This window comes from Athene noctua, chromosome 1 (assembly GCF_965140245.1).
Source record: "Athene noctua chromosome 1, bAthNoc1.hap1.1, whole genome shotgun sequence".
NCBI lineage: Eukaryota > Metazoa > Chordata > Aves > Strigiformes > Strigidae > Athene > Athene noctua.
In genome coordinates, this window is record NC_134037.1 from 152,713,785 (window position 1) to 152,729,658 (window position 15,874).

The 15,874-nt window shown below is 36.5% G+C and overlaps 1 protein-coding gene across 4 annotated transcripts in view; it reads left to right on the top strand.

Annotated features, from left to right (window-relative positions):
• The window catches only part of ROBO1 (roundabout guidance receptor 1), a 745,923-nt gene that overhangs the window by 664,558 nt on the left and 65,491 nt on the right, over positions 1-15,874 (top strand). For all 4 annotated transcript variants that reach the window (XM_074901499.1, XM_074901485.1, XM_074901493.1 and 1 more), the window contains one exon: positions 590-717. In XM_074901499.1, coding sequence (XP_074757600.1) covers positions 590-717 — 128 coding nt within the window. The remainder of the gene's footprint in view (positions 1-589; positions 718-15,874) is intronic.

Consider the following 15,874-nt stretch of genomic DNA (forward strand, 5'->3'; position numbering starts at 1 on the left):
TGTTTTTAAGAGAAAAATCTACTTCCCATAAAGAGAAACACATTGACTACATTATACAAAGAAGAGAAAAAAGGTGATGAAAGGAGAGGAAATGGTAAAAGGCCACATTGTTCTTTAAAAAAAAAATATTGAATGAATTGTGATTTATCTTAACTTTCAAGCAATTCTGATATTCTTGAGAACAATATTTTCTTTTCGACCATATTAAAAAAATCATTCAGATGGAAGAATTATACAGAGAATAATAACTATTATTACTTCTACTTACTAGAAGAGTTCTAACAATTACAATGTTCTGTGTTAGAGCTTTACGATTGTATCACAACAGTGAAATTCTACTGATGTCAGTAAAACTGACTCACATTGCAAATGAAATCAGAATTAGGTTTTCAAATATTTATATATAATTTGCTTTTAAAACTTTATTTTTACATTATCAGTTTATAAGGATTTATACATATTTTTATTTCTAAAGGAAATGTAGGAATAAAAATATTTGAGAGCAAACCCACCATATTTTTACCCTTTACAGAAATTGTACAAAGTTCTGTTGTTCCTGTTCGTTGTTCATTACTATGTTTATTTAAAGATATGAAATCCGTGATGATCATACCTTGAAAATCCGGAAAGTTATGGCAGGAGACATGGGCTCGTATACTTGTGTTGCAGAAAATATGGTTGGAAAAGCTGAAGCGTCAGCAACTCTAACAGTTCAAGGTAAGAATGTTTGCATAGTTCTCCAATCTAGAATAAAGTTTATATTTTTGCATGGTGACTTTATAGAGTTGCTAAGTGCAGACTAGTTGAGTCTATACACAGCTGTGAGAGTTGCGACTCATGCAGGAACTCCATGCTGTGTTGTTTGCTGATGTTGTTTCTTTGAGCTTAGTTCTTAATTCTTAAGAAATTGAAGCACTTTGCATGTAAGGTTTTTTGTAAGCAGTCTCTACGATTCTGGCATGTGAACTGAATATGTTTTGAACTTCAGTGTGATCAGCATCATGTCACTTACAGTATTTGTATCTGAAACCCTAACAGAAAGAGGAAAAACAGTGTTACCAAACTACATTGTTTTAACTTGAAGAGTTATAAGTTCAAGTTTCTGCCAATTTTTTTTCAATTAAATATAGTAAAGAAGCAGTGAATAATAAATCTGTTTGTATATCTTTTAATACACTAGCCTAGACCACTGGAATTCCTGTTACTTTTTCATTATAAAAGTGTATCTTAGCACTACTCGTTCTTTGTAAGATAAAAACTCAGTGGAACTCAGTGAACTAATATGTATAAAAATCCTTCATTGCCTTTATATACACAATCCAGATGTTCACTAGTCAGATAATCCCTCTCTTCCTTTCCTGGCTAGCAGACAGGCAGTGATGTCGTCCCAGTGCTTTTTTCTAAGCACTGATGGTCCTTCTGTCCTTTTCTCTGCTCACTGGGAATTAGTCATTATGGAATTCTGGGGAAGTATAGGCTTAAAAGTTTTTCTTTGGTAACAGGCCTCTATTTTGACACATTTACTGTAACAGGAAAGGTCTTGTCCTTAACCTGCTCTCCTTTTTCTAACAGAAACATTTGTTGTCCATAACATCTGTAGCTGTTAGGAAAATAGGAGTTCTTTTGTTGAAGCTCTCATAAAACCAAGAATTTTGAGATGTTCTGTTTTGTTAGTCATCATGAAGTTTATACATCAAAACTGATACCTTATGTTTGCAAAATAACCAGCTCTTAAGCTCAGTCTTTTAGAATAAATGATTAACACGTGAGCAATAAGCACAGTTTATTCAAAAGAAGAAGACCGAATTATTTTTTAAAGGATTATTTGTTCTGAAGATCATGTCTTACATCAACTCTTTATCTTATAAAATGTTAGTCTTAAGAAAATTTGCTTTATGACTGGTTGAGCAGTTACATTTCCGGAAATAAGCTATTGGTAGACCTACTACTTTGTAGTCTTATTCAAAATAATAAGCAAACACATTCTCGTAATCATATTTAGGTTAGCGGTGCTACTTAGATATAAAATGACATAGATTTGTAGATGATAGAGATCTAGAGTGAGATCTTTTGAATTTTTATAGTAAAATGCAACTTTTAAGGAATGTGATCATAATCTAAATCTGGTTTCAGCAAGATTCTTTTTAGGTACTTCTATTATACAGTAAATATTTATATTGTAACAGCTTTGCTCTGCAGATATTGTTATGGGATAGTTTGTTTCCCAGTGTGAATGGATTACCTCCTGAGCCATTTGTCTGTACTAGCATCTTCGTAGAAGGGAGTGATGGGAGAAACTGTAATGTGCATTGCCAAGTTCTAGTTGATAATGTAGCAAGTTATGATTGAAATCCATTTTTTTAGAGTGTCCAGGAGACCTATTTTTATGGGAAGAAAAAAAAAAAAAAAACCTCCTCATGCATTTTCCATTCAGATTTTTTCACATTTTTCTTTTTCCTCCTTTTTCTCTTCTTCCCTCCTGTCTCCTCCTCTTCCCTTGTTTCCCTTTGTTTTAGCAAAAAGGTTCTGGTTTTTTACTACGCTTCATCTAGAGAAGTAGATCTTATCCAGTTTCAGTGCTAAAATGAAATTGATCTGGCTGTTCACGGACACACAGCTTTTTGAGGATAATTTTTTTTTTTCGTATGGGTACTATTTTTTCCAGGTGATTTAAGGAGTAGAAATGACAAGTCTTTTCTACACTTCTGGTAATTGTGACTGTTGGGTTTAATTAGTGTGTGTTCTGCTATGCCAAATAGACTTATTTCAGTTACATATTTGTAAACAGAGGCCGATGTTGCAAATCATGGCCTCAGAAGTTACAGCTGCCACTGTGAAGACCTGTTAAACTCCGCAAAGGCCAAAGAGGGGTTTTTGCTTGGCTTTGAGTTTGTCTGGGTTGTGTGTGGGTTTTGGGGTTTTGTTTGGGGTTTTTTCTCCCTCAGTATCTCAGCAAAAGGCTGTGGTGCTTTCACGCCAGACTATATGCCAAAGAAAGAATATGGGAGTTGTTAATTATAACCCCAGAAGATGGGTGTCCGTGTTAGTAGAGGGGCAGTCATCATCTGTCAAGTGCCTGTACAGTGGAACTGCTGCACTGAATGAAATGTGGCAAAAGAGCTGTAAGCAGTGCTCTTCGGGACGCTGCTTGGGCCTTAGGGTTCATAGCACTGCTAAGAAGAAAACATGCCCTCTTCTCTACTCGTCACTTTTCAGGCCTCAAGCACTGTGATTGACTTGTGTATGTTCTGCACTATACAGGGTTATCTAGGCTATTAAAAAGTGGAATGTGCAGCACCAGGGCTAACTCAGATACCTAGGTGTCAGGGTTGTGTTGATGAAATGCGGCGAATAGCTAACCTGGTGTCTCAGCCCTGTATCTTGTGGTATGATTACCTCCAGGTCAGCTCTGATCCTGCTTGATCTAGCAGTCGTTGGAGCGCGTAGTGCACGCCCTGCAGTGCTCCCTGTCTCAGGCTGCACAGCCTCTGAGCTGGATGAATGGGCCCAGTAGGTGTCCATGGACCGGGAACTGTCAACTCAGATAGTTCAACAATGTATAATAAAATGCTAACTGCAGAAAGTTCAAAAGAGGGGAGGGAATATCAATTCCAGTTTAAAGTTCTTCCTGCTTATGGCACCAGCATTACAGATTCTGGTTATTGGAATCACTATTTTCCATTATACAGGCTCCTGACTTTGTGGGTTTTAAGTGTTTCCTACATGAACTACAGACGCTGTATTTTTATTGTGATTTCAGTCATATTGTTCCACTAAATCTGGAGTTCCGTAGTGACAGAGAAGTTTGAACCCTTCACTTAGTCTTTTACTATTGCAGCTTAAAAACATTTCCATCCTTGAAACTGTTTGTCATCTTCTTTTCTCCTTGAAAATTAAATAGTTAAGAAAATGTAATCCTGCTGTTGTTTTCATTTTCCTAAAATTAGAGTGTCTCAGTCCACTGTTTCCATTTTGCAGCAATGTGCAGTGCATATGTAAAGCATCTAGAGACATTGCTAAATAACATGTGGAAGCATTTCATTCAGGAGATGATTAATTATTAAATAAATACCTCACTCAATACAAACTACCAGGAAACAGCTGAAAGTATAATACATTATATATTATCAATACAATATATTTTACTGAGTAGCTCATGTGCTCCAGAAAAGGCAAACAGTGGCCAAAAGTACATCTCTGGAACCAGCAGATCCCTCTCTTGCTCTAGCACTAAGCAAGTTGTATATATTTATTGTGTATGTATTTAATACATATGCAAGATGATTTTCATGTTTTCATTAAGATTTCTATTATGTGATTTTCTTAGTTTTATGCCTTGAAGCAGAACTGTAGAAATTATAATATTACATATTTCATTATTACATATATAAGTGAAACCTGTGTTCCTGAGACACACAAAATTACCAAAAACGCATGCCTCAGAACTTCAGTTTTAAAAGAGAATTAGTTTTACCATATATGCACATAGAAGTAGAAGAATATGCAAATTTCATATTTAAGCATAAAAATGCTTTCAAGTAAATCTAACAACCAAAGGTTTAACATATTTTCCCCTACTTCCATTTGGTTTGCTCCCATTTGCAGTACTTAATTAGGCTTTTTTAGCATCTAATTTTGTACTAAGTTTATTATTTATATTGAAATGAGCTTTACTCTCTGATACAAGCAGAAGTTATGGCTCCAGTGGAAGTCCTACTGCACAGTTGGCCAAGAACCGTTATAACAGTGCCAGTGTAGTTGCTACTCAGCAGGCGTTAACACAAAAACAGGTCAAGTAGGTCAGTTGACTTGAGGACTTCACAAGAATAATACCAGTGCTGTGGCTGTTGGTGACTGTTGGTTGGTCACCAGCAGGTTGGTAGTGAACAATCCTCAAAACTCTTGAGTTCTTAGCTCTTCTTCCTCAAGCAGTGACTCTGGAGGAGCTCACAATACTTGTTACAGTGCTCTGCCTAATATGCACCTAAACATGCAGCAGCAGTGACTGAACTGTAAAATGTAAATTTTACCATTCAAAGGCACTAAACACATTCAGTGTTATCAGTTTGTCAGGAAAAAAGAGTTCCTATGGAAATTACACTGGCCAATTCCTATTTTACAGTGGTGATCTTTGATATCAAGGGTTTTTAGTTTATGATATCATTAATTTTAGGGTTAACAGAGCTTGTCTGCAAGATGGATAGTGAGCAGAAGTTTGAGTAGTCAACTGACAAGGAATTTTAAGCTGAAAAGGTGGCACATGCTTCAGGTCTGGAATTTCCTCCTCCTTGTACTTTGTACAAAGTAGCTTCAAGGCATGCTGTAAAAGACAGCTATTTGATAATGCTTCTGGGTAGGGCTAGAATACCACCCAGAATGAAAAGGAATAGGATTTGCTCTTTTATCTGTCAGATTCCATATAAATGTTTCAACTGTATCTGGCTGCTGGTACACATTATAAACTGGCTGTAAATGTAATTGCTTTATAGGTGTTTGAGCTACCTACATTAAAATAACAAAGACAAAATTCAGATTTTTATGGGATTACAAAAATGCTGTTGAGATATATGGTGGTTATTATGTGTTGCAGTGAACGCCTCACAGTATCATGGGTGAATTTAACCACTTGAATTTTAAAACTGAGATTTGGATTTAAATCTGAACTTGTCTACATGGTCTCTCCTTAAGTCAGTATTTCTCCTTTTGAAAGAACTGATTATGGGCCATATTCTGTCTTCAGTCCCCATGAAAGAAGATGGAAAAATAATGATTGTCTATGAACTTCAGGGGATTTTTTAATTAATAAACTTTTGACAGGATGAATGAGGGAAACCATATCTTGTGATTTGTTTAGCTTAAATGACCGCAGTAAACTGTGGCAGCACTTCAGATTTCTATTAAAGTTCTGAGGAGTTTGACTGCCACCTATTTCTGGTGAAAGAATACAAATCTTAAATGTTAATCAGAAGGAACTGAGGAGACTATCTGAAGAACAGATTAGTGCCCTGAAGGTGTTTGTTCTGCTGATAACTGGTGAACACTAAGATTCCTGAAGCATTTCTAAAATACAGGTAAAAAAAAAATGAATCAGTAAATATTTCAGAGAAGTTTTTAAAAAAGTTATTTATAGTTGTTTCATGTAACATATTTTGATAAATAACTGCTTCTGTGGTATTCAAGTTTTTAAATAGAGTTTTATTTTTTTACGGAGTCTCACAATGGTGATAGCAAGTGCTTACAGCGAAGTAACACTTCAAAACTTTTCAGATTCCTTCCTGCAATTTAGTACTTTGAAACAAGGACTTGAGACAGATGTTTCTGAGCAAATAGAACAGAAGTCAAAATAATTTGCAGAAGCATTACCACAAAAATAAGTTGGAGCTAGAAGCTTTCTCTTACTGAAAGGGTTTTATTTACTGTAAATTTCTTTAAAATTCTACCTTTTAATCACTTGCTGCAGAGAATTGAAGAAAGGACATTTGTGTAGCATACTTAAGCACTCAATTAAAAGTAGCAAAGAAAATCTGTATACCGTTTTCTAGTGCCTACAATTTCCTAAATCCCCCCACGGCCAGGGAAGAGTCAGTTTTGTATCAGGCTTCACCGTTGCAGACTTTATTTTGTGACTGCTGTTCTAAAGATAACATTTCAATAATTCTGTCTTTGGAATAGACAAGTTGTTGAGTTTTCAGATTTTTGGTTTTATATATAAAATTAAATAGAGAGCAAGGAATAACAATTTTTCATTGGTTGTTCATTGAGTAGTACTTCTGCTATATGTTCATTCTGAAATAAACTTAGGCTTTCTTAAATTGTGCTAAACATCCATAAAAAGGTAATACGCACTTTATTTTTGCCTTGTTTATAGTCTGTAAGTAATTTTCATAAGGACTGTACAGGGATTATAGTGCTCTTTTTTTGGTAGTTTACATACATCATCAAAATCAGTCATCTGAATTGGTTCTTGACAAAAAAACAGCTGACATAACTGCATTCAAACATGAGTACCATTTATTACTATGAATTATGTTTTGTTTGAACACTAAAATATTTTATTGTTAGGTGCTGAATAACACTCAAGAACTGGTAATAAAGTATCTTGCAGTCTCTATACACAAACTAGAACACGTAGTAGGCTCAGTATCAGAATCTTACAGTGCAAGAAAAAATGGCTTCTTCAGGTTAAACGGCTAAGTAATCAAGTATGTTCACATTATTTTCTGCAGGAGGTTTCTGTGTGCTCCATTTGTCCCTATGACCACACATTAATTTCCAAAGTTTTGGGTTAATTGGGGTGGGGTGGGGGGGGGGTGGGGTGTCCATTTAAGTATGAAATACGATGAGAGGATTGAGAAGCAAGAAAACAAAGCTCTCTGAATGACATCAGGTCACTTGTTCTCATCAATATCCTATGCTTCTAAACACAGCATTGAAGGGGATTCTCTTCTCTTTGCATCTTTCAGTGGCGTAATGAGTGCACACTTAGGACTTTCGTCTCCTCAGATTAAACAGACACTCTCTTTTCTGACATAGTTAAGGTAGCTCATTGATGCTTGGGTCTCACTACAGAGGAATAAGTCACCTGAGAGTTCTGCTGTGGTCCAGTCTTTCACCAGCAATATCTGATGGCCTTTTCTGTACCTCTTCATTCAGAGTTCTCTGGTGCTCCAATCATGTCAGTTTTTCTCCTCGAAGAGTATAAGTAACCTAACTAAAGACTACACCTGAAGATATGTTTGCTAAAATCCCTAGACCATCACAGCTACAGCAACACTTTTGTTTCAGACTACTTTTTCATAGCATTATCATCTTTTGACAGAGGAGAACCACTGCTTCACTGCATGAAAATCAGGCTGAATGTCCCTGATTTTTTTTTTATTTATTATTTTTGCACATTGTGTTTATTTCCTTAAGGAACTGGTTCCCTTTTCTACCTCCATCACAGTAAAAATTCCCAGTACCTGATGGATAATTCCATCTTGTATAGAATTCTTTGTTGTATTTTTTTGCTACTTAAAATTTGTTAATGTGTCACAGGTGCCTTCTTGTTAACATTTTTAAAAGTTAAGTTCAGGTATTAGTTTCTCATATGTAAACTTGTGTTGTCTCTGAGGGGGGGAGTGGTGTCCCAATTAAAAGAAGTTCAGGTTTCTTTTCAGTTGACAGTATTCCTTACTGACTGCCCAAAATAAGATTTTTTTAATGACCAAAATGTACTGCACTGTAGAGATTGTCCTTCCATTTTTAGGGTGTGTTTGGTATTCATTGATCATGGGGCTTTGGCCGCTTTTCACGAATAGCTTTAACTTATTATAAGAAGGTTGGTATGGATTTCAGGTACTTCTTTCCAAGAAGAAAACTGTGCTATCATAAACAGCTAGGAAAAAAATCCACTCCGTTTCCTTTTCAGTTCTTCTATCTTTAGCTGTAAGTCAAAAAATGCAGTAGGAAGGTCCTAAGAGTTCTTCAAATAGTATTCAGCTATCACAATCTTTTTCTACTCCTGCACAGCTTATTTAAAATTCATCTATCTTTTTTCACTGTTTTAAAAGGCTTTAATATAAATATTTGTAGCCATGACTACTTAGATTGCAGCAGTGCCCAAAATTACCTCAGTGCTTTTTAAACACAGACGAAGACATCTCTTCTCCAAAAAGACAAGCCTGGGAAACTGGACTCCACAGTTTACTGCATTATTCTAGGGTTTTTTTAATAGATGGAATTAGACGTCCCAAGTGTGGTCTCTAAATTGTATTTGGTTTATTGGATGGTTTAGGAGGACCTAGAGCAAGGAAGGGGGAGGGGAGACTAGGAAAGGTACTTCTGGAAGACCTTAAATCCCTTTTTCCCTCCGTCTGTCTTATAACCCCCATATTTCCGATTTCTCTTGTCACTCAAGGCAATGACTACGGGTTTTATGAACGTTGTAAACTGCATACTACATGTATTAACCTGAAAAGTGCTACCTTTTAAAACCACACTGCAAAGTCTATTTCCACGATTTTTATTTTAATCATAGAAATCTTCATTGACTCCCACAGAAGGAGATAATAAACTTTCTTATTTCATCGCTAGTATCAGCAAATAGTTGAAAATCAGTTGCAAATCAAAAATCTCACTTGAGTGCACTTTACACAGTTCTCTTCCCACAAATTTTTGCAGTAGGTTCCTCCCACACACACATATGCAAACACGCTCACTTGTGGAGCCCTTTTCATCTTCACTTTTTGAATGTTTTAAAAGGAAGATTCATTAGCCTGCTATGAAACAGACATTAAGATAATACCGTTCCAAAGCTGTGACACAGCTGAGATAGAGCCAGTTTTTACTACCCAGCCCCATCAATTAGAGTTGAGGAGGGAAGGACTTCTCAGCCTAAATCAAATCTCAAAATGGCCAGAAATCCATAAGGAGTTAATGCCATTTGATAGCTCTTGAAAACAGAATAGCACCCAAGCAGGAGGTCTGGTTAATGTACAGATCTGGTGCTGTTTATCAGCAGAGGGTGGAGTTTGAGCCACCAAAGAGTGTAGAGAAGCTTAGTGACATTTTAATGCCGATAATGAAACCAACAAACTGTTGAAAGAAATTGCTTGTTGCTCCCACCGCAGAGCTGAGAACAGATACCTTCCTGCTTGCTGCAGGAGGGAAAATCATTGATTTTGAATCCATGGCACTTCAAGTTGATCTCTAAAACTGGTTCTGGTGTTGATGATGTTGAATTGCCACACTCTGTGTGTTGTGACGTATGTGTTTAGGGTGTGTGTTCTAAAACCATATCCTTGGCTGTGTCTCTCCCTGGTATGTGTACCAGCTCTACATGCACTTACATTTTCAAGACTATTTGTACTGTCGGCACCAAGGAATGATACTTGCCTTTTTTTGTCATCAGACCACTTTCACACAGAGCACGTTATCTCTCCTGAGTACACACAGGCACCTGCCCTATTTCTCTAGGTACCAAGTCAAGAGGCATAAGCTAAATCCAAACTTCCAGCACATGCCCTCTGCTGAGAATGAGTGAATATATTCTGCCCTGCACGGTCAGAGTGTCATGGTGATGTGGCTACCAGGTTTTCAGAATGCAGCTGTCTCATGACTGCTGATTTGAGATGCAGCCGGGTAGGCGCACAGTGAGTAGTGCAGGTGGCAGCCCACCAGTAACCAGTACCCTAAGAGTGGCACTTCAGTGTAGGGCACAGACTCTAGCCAGTCTGTTTCTAGATTGCTGCCCAGTCTTCACTATTCAGACAGAAGAGAGAATGTAGGTCAATTGTAAACAAAAATACAAATAAAAAATAAAAACTCATTGGGAAGTATGTAGAGGAACACAGCAGTGAAGTGATACTGAGATTTTCCCTTTACTGCCTTTTCTGTGCACGAACCTGAAATGTTGTTACAGGTAGGGGGTTCCACTATTTCTAAAGGTGATCTTACTAGAGTTCCACTATACCATTTAGGGTTCTAAAGGTGATCTTCATAGGGTTCCACTGTTTTTAAAGGTGATCTTACTCTTTTTCCTCATACTTGGTTAACTGCTTTCTATCTTAATTTCATTCTCTTACTTACTATTACAGAAAACAATTGATTTGTTTCTTTTCCAATCAGTTAGATTTCTGTCTTCTTGCCTTTAGTAGCTTTGAAGTTACCAGAGTCATATATTCCTTTAAATTTAAGAAGTGCTTATCTGACACATCAGCAGCAATCCAAACCAGATTTTTTCCAGTCATCATAAATGTAATAAACCATGATCACTCCCTTGCTGAGGGTTTGGAATTACAAGTCATCGCTTTTGATTTGAAACCTCAAAAATCTCATGAAGCATTTTGCTTCAGCTATATGGCTGTGGCATGCTTGGCGCCAGACTGTTAGACCTTTCTTCAGAAGTTTGTACTGCACTGTATCACACTTCGTGCTCTGGGTCTACATACTGTGAGAGTATTCGTGGTGACTGAGGATGACCCAGTCTGGTCCTACATGAATGTTAATTTTAGCAGAAAATGTGGGAAAGTATGAATTTATATATGTAGCTAGAGCTCAAGAACTGACAGCTGATAATATAGAGACCAATACAGATGAAAAGCGATATACCCCAATTCTTTTGTGATGTACCTGGTGTTATTTTCCCATATTTTTCACAGATTGAAGCCAGGAGACAGCTGAGTGGCAGCATTTACATCTTTTCAGAACAAGAGATTTTGGCCTTTCTTTATTTCTCTGTAGAAAGTGATATTTTTCACAAATGACTGCAGGGAGATGTGCTTATCAAGGATATTGGGTGTTTCAGATTGCTTTGATAGGAACAAATAGCCTACAAATCATTAGATAAGGAATGAAACATGGCATGTTGTCTTTAACTGTCTCTCTAAAAGTTTTTGCAAAACACCAACATAAATATCTGGTAGTCATGTTGCAGAAAGGCGTTCAGTTGTCCTTGTTCGGATACTTGAAGGTAAAAAGTACTTATTTAGATTCCAGAGCTTAGCAGGCCTAGCAATGAAACATATAGGAACAAAAGAGGTTGTCAGCTTTTTAGCTGAGTTTTTGCTTGGAATTATAGAAGGAATTGGAAAATAAAATTGTTTAGAACGAATTTGTTTTCTTTAAGGAGTTTGACCAGTTTGCTAAATGTACTCAGACACTGACATTTGCTCTACATATAACTCTAGTACCCAGATTTTTTCTGTACCCACTCAGACAGAGGTTATAAGCAGTGGGTTTCTCACTCACTCATTTCATACAGAGATTATAAACAGCTGACTTTCCATTCTACAGAATGGAGCATTCTTTAGAACTGCAATGCTTCATGACAGATAACACCTCTATCTCTGTACTGTCTCTGTTGCTAGCTCTGGTTTCTCCTCCCAGTCTATCTAGTCTCTATCTGGCCAACTGCATCAGAAATGCCTGTTCCTGAGGTCCACTGTCTCTTCCAGCACATGGGCTCATACTCTCATCTCATCTCCTACCCGTTTGTTTCTACAGGCACATTCGACCTATGATATTTTTCACTCAAACTGGGATAAATATATCGCAACATTAACTGAAAGAAATCTAGATTTCATTGTGAGTGACATTTCCTAGATTAGGATGACCTTGATGGTTGTATGTTATTATTGGCCTGAGGTTGGGATTGTTTCATTTCTCTGGTGCAGAATTATACTTTCTTGCTTCCTTTATAATAGCCTTCCATGGGTGTCAAGCAGTCCTTGAAGATGTGAAGTTTTTTATTTAAATAATCAAAAATTAAACACATTGAGCTTAAGTCAAAAATATTCATCTTGTGTTAGCTGAGTAACAAGATGTCTTCTAAGCACCTGGAAGTTATTCATAAATAGTAATAGTCAGAACAATAATTAATGAGTATTTAACATGCAGAACAAAACACTGTTTAGTAGTAAAGTACCACCTCGAATTTCAGGATCTCAAAAGCACCTTATTAGTACGAATGAATGAAAATTTCTATTTTACTCTCTTTGAGATAGGTAATTACTACCCCACCTTTCAAGAATGGGGTACTTGAATTTTATAGCTTGTCCAATATCAGACTAAGAAATAGACACAACCCTGTAATATTTAATGCTAAATATGAGGAAACTAATGAGTTATAGAGAAACACTAGATTGACATTTACATTCACCTTTGTGAGAAGAATTACATAATGTGTTATTTAGAGATGTAGGCATTACACACAGTATGTTGAGGTCTCATGTACCTGTAAAGAAGGGCTGAGAGAATAGGGCTTGCATGCAACTTGGAGAGGTGGCTTCAGGGTGGACATAAAAGCAGCCCCTAATACCTACAGAGAGGTTGTCAGTAAGATGGAGCCAAGCTTGTCACAGTGGTGCATGGTGGGGAGGGCTAGAGACAATGGATTTTAGTTGAAACAAGGGAGTTCAAGGCTGGGTATGAGAAGAAATTGCTTCACTGGGTGGACAGTCAAGCAGTGGAGCACGTTGCCCAGAGGGCCTGTGCATTCTTACTACTTGGGGGTTTTCAAGACCTAGCTGGATCAAGCCCTGTGCAACCTGTTCTGGCCCTGTAGCTGACCCTGCCTGAGCAGGAGGTTGGACTAGAGACCCCCAAGGTTGCTTCCAACCTAATTATTCTATGCCCCTACAATACAGTGGCTCCATTAATATCTCTCAGCTATACTAGTCTGTAGTTTAAGTTCTAAAACTGCAAATTCCTACTCCTGAAAGTGGATTTAACGATATCAATAGTCCCAGTGAGGTTGATAGGATTGCTGGCAAGAATAAGGCATTAAAAGATCACGTCACTAGTCTGGAAATCACTTTTCTTTTGGCTTTTATTCAGTGACTGGACACGTCTTCCCTGAAAAACTTCACATCAAGGAAATTATTTGAAAGGCAAAAATATTATTCCTTTGGTATTTGTGGTTTTACATGCTAACTTCCTATCTTTACAAACAGGTTATTCCCCCTAATTGCCATGTGAAAAGCCATGATTAACACAGGGAAAATTAATTTACTTTATAATTGAAAGTGCTGTCAAATAAAATGTACCATAAGAGAGAAAAAGCTACTTACTTCTCAGTTTTAGTAACCTTAGATATCAGTAGGATGTAAATCAAACTGAGAAAGTGGTCTTTGTTGTAGTTGTTGCAATTATTGTTCTTTTAAACCACATGATATCCCTCTGACAGAACTGTTTATATTTTTCTGTGAAATTTCACCCTTTGCCCTTGCCACAGATTTGCAACCAATGTGCTGCCCTGTTTCTACAGGGATTTATTTTCATGTATCAGTATCCCCTCTCTTATTACAGATGGGCAAAAAAATACATTTGCTTGACAGGTTTATTTTTGACCTACAATAACAAAACCATCTGGTAGAAGGAAAAGTGGAAATTCAGCACTTATAAGTTAATTTAATTTGTATTTTATTTGTAGAAATGTAATAGAGCAACCAAGACAAATTTCTACCTGTTAGAAATTTTCAAGTGAGCTTTCAATAGAGGCTTTAGGCAGCTTTGCATTGCTACCAAGCAGGCTGAAACTTTCCTCTTTTTGGCACTACTTGAGTAATGGAAAATTGCTAATTTAGAGTTACTTCGTCTGTGCAAGAATTGCATCCTGTTAAGTCTCTTACCAGGCTATTTCATGTAGAATGAGAGTTGTGTTTTATGGAGAAGCATTTCTAATTCTAGATCAGGTCAGACCGTAATTGCAAGTTTAGTAGAGAGCTTTTCACTTAAAAAGGAGTGGTTGCTGTGTAATACACTTACACACGATCAAGAGTATGTAGGAGCTGAGTTTTGGGGACAAGCATATTTCTCTCAGGAATTCTTGTGTATCATTTCTTGGCCACTCCTCTTACAAGTCATTGACTTGCAGATAATCTGAGCAGAATAATACATGCTGATTTTCTCTTTGAGAAATACTGAACCCACACACTTAAAGAACGCTAACGTACATCCAGAATAGTTCCTTAAAATTTCAAATCTTTGAAGAATGGTAATTTCAACTTCCTGTGTTAGGCATTATTTCCTAAAAAAAAAAGTGTCAAATAACATAAAACCTAAATTCTCGATATGATCTGGTTTGGGGGCATTCAGTTGCAGCGTCTTACCTTCAACATGATCCAAATTACAATATTACATCTGATTCTCTTTCTGCTTCATTTTCATAATACACCTGGAGTCCTCTCTATTTATTTGAACAGTAAGCCAGTATTCCTCACGTCTAATGAATTTTGGCAGACTGGATATTATTAGTTTTTTCAGAGGGTGAGGTACTGCAGGTGCTTACTAACTTGATATGAAAGTGTACCCTGCTGAACAATAGTTGTTTTACTGTCAAGATGAAGCGTTAAGATTAAAGTCTGGGTATTTGTAACATCCGTTTTAAAAATTACATATTTTTGGACTTTTACTGTAATTATACCAACTACTCTTTTTTGATTGACTTCTTTGTCAGTATCTGTGTATATTTTGAAAACTCATGATTTTTGTTTTTATATTCCAATCTGTTCTTTCAGTTACTGATAGGTGGTTGGAATGCTTTCTAATTCGCCTTACCTTTATAAGCGTAGTTAGCCTGCCAGGATCTGTGCCATTTCAAAGTTCATGAAAATTTTCAACTGTGGTTGAAAGATAATTTAGTATTAGATCACTTAGCACTGACCATTTCTTTTGAAAAATCTAATAGTTTCCAATAAATCTGTGGTTTTGAACATTTTAGTGAAATGAGGGGGTGGGAAGAAAAGGGTTAAGAATCTTTTCAAATTAATTGTGGTTTACTTTGCATTTGCAGCTTAATAGTGAGCATTATGACCTTGATACCGTGATCTTATACTAAAGAAAATGGTGTGGGGGCAAAATGCCTTGGCATATTATTTTTTTTTTAATAAACTTCCTTTTTAATAGCAATTAACCTCAGAAAAGTATTTCCGTTTGTAGATGTTTGAATGCTTTAGAAAGGTTATAAATGTCACTGTTCCATTTGAGCAATGTTGCAAATTGATATTTACTGGAGATTTCAAGTTAATTTTACCATGGAAAGCTCTTTGCAGAGAAATAATGATAAAATGAAAAGAAATTTTACTCAAGGTTAAACAACAGTTCATTGCAAAGGCTTGGAGTATGACACAGGTTGCCTGAACATTATTTCAGTCTGTTACCCATTTTCCTCTACAGCCTACTTTCAGCATTTGATAGAGACTTCTGCTTAAAAATCAAATTCAAAAATTGTGGTTCAACATTTTAAACCTATTTTGCGCATAATAGAATATATGTGTACTTTCTAAGGTCCTTATCAACGGTCCTCTTTTTTTTTTTTTTTAAGTTTGCTTTATTCTTTGCTTTGTTTCATATCTATTCAGTTTTATTTATTCCATGTTTTGTTTTTGTTTTG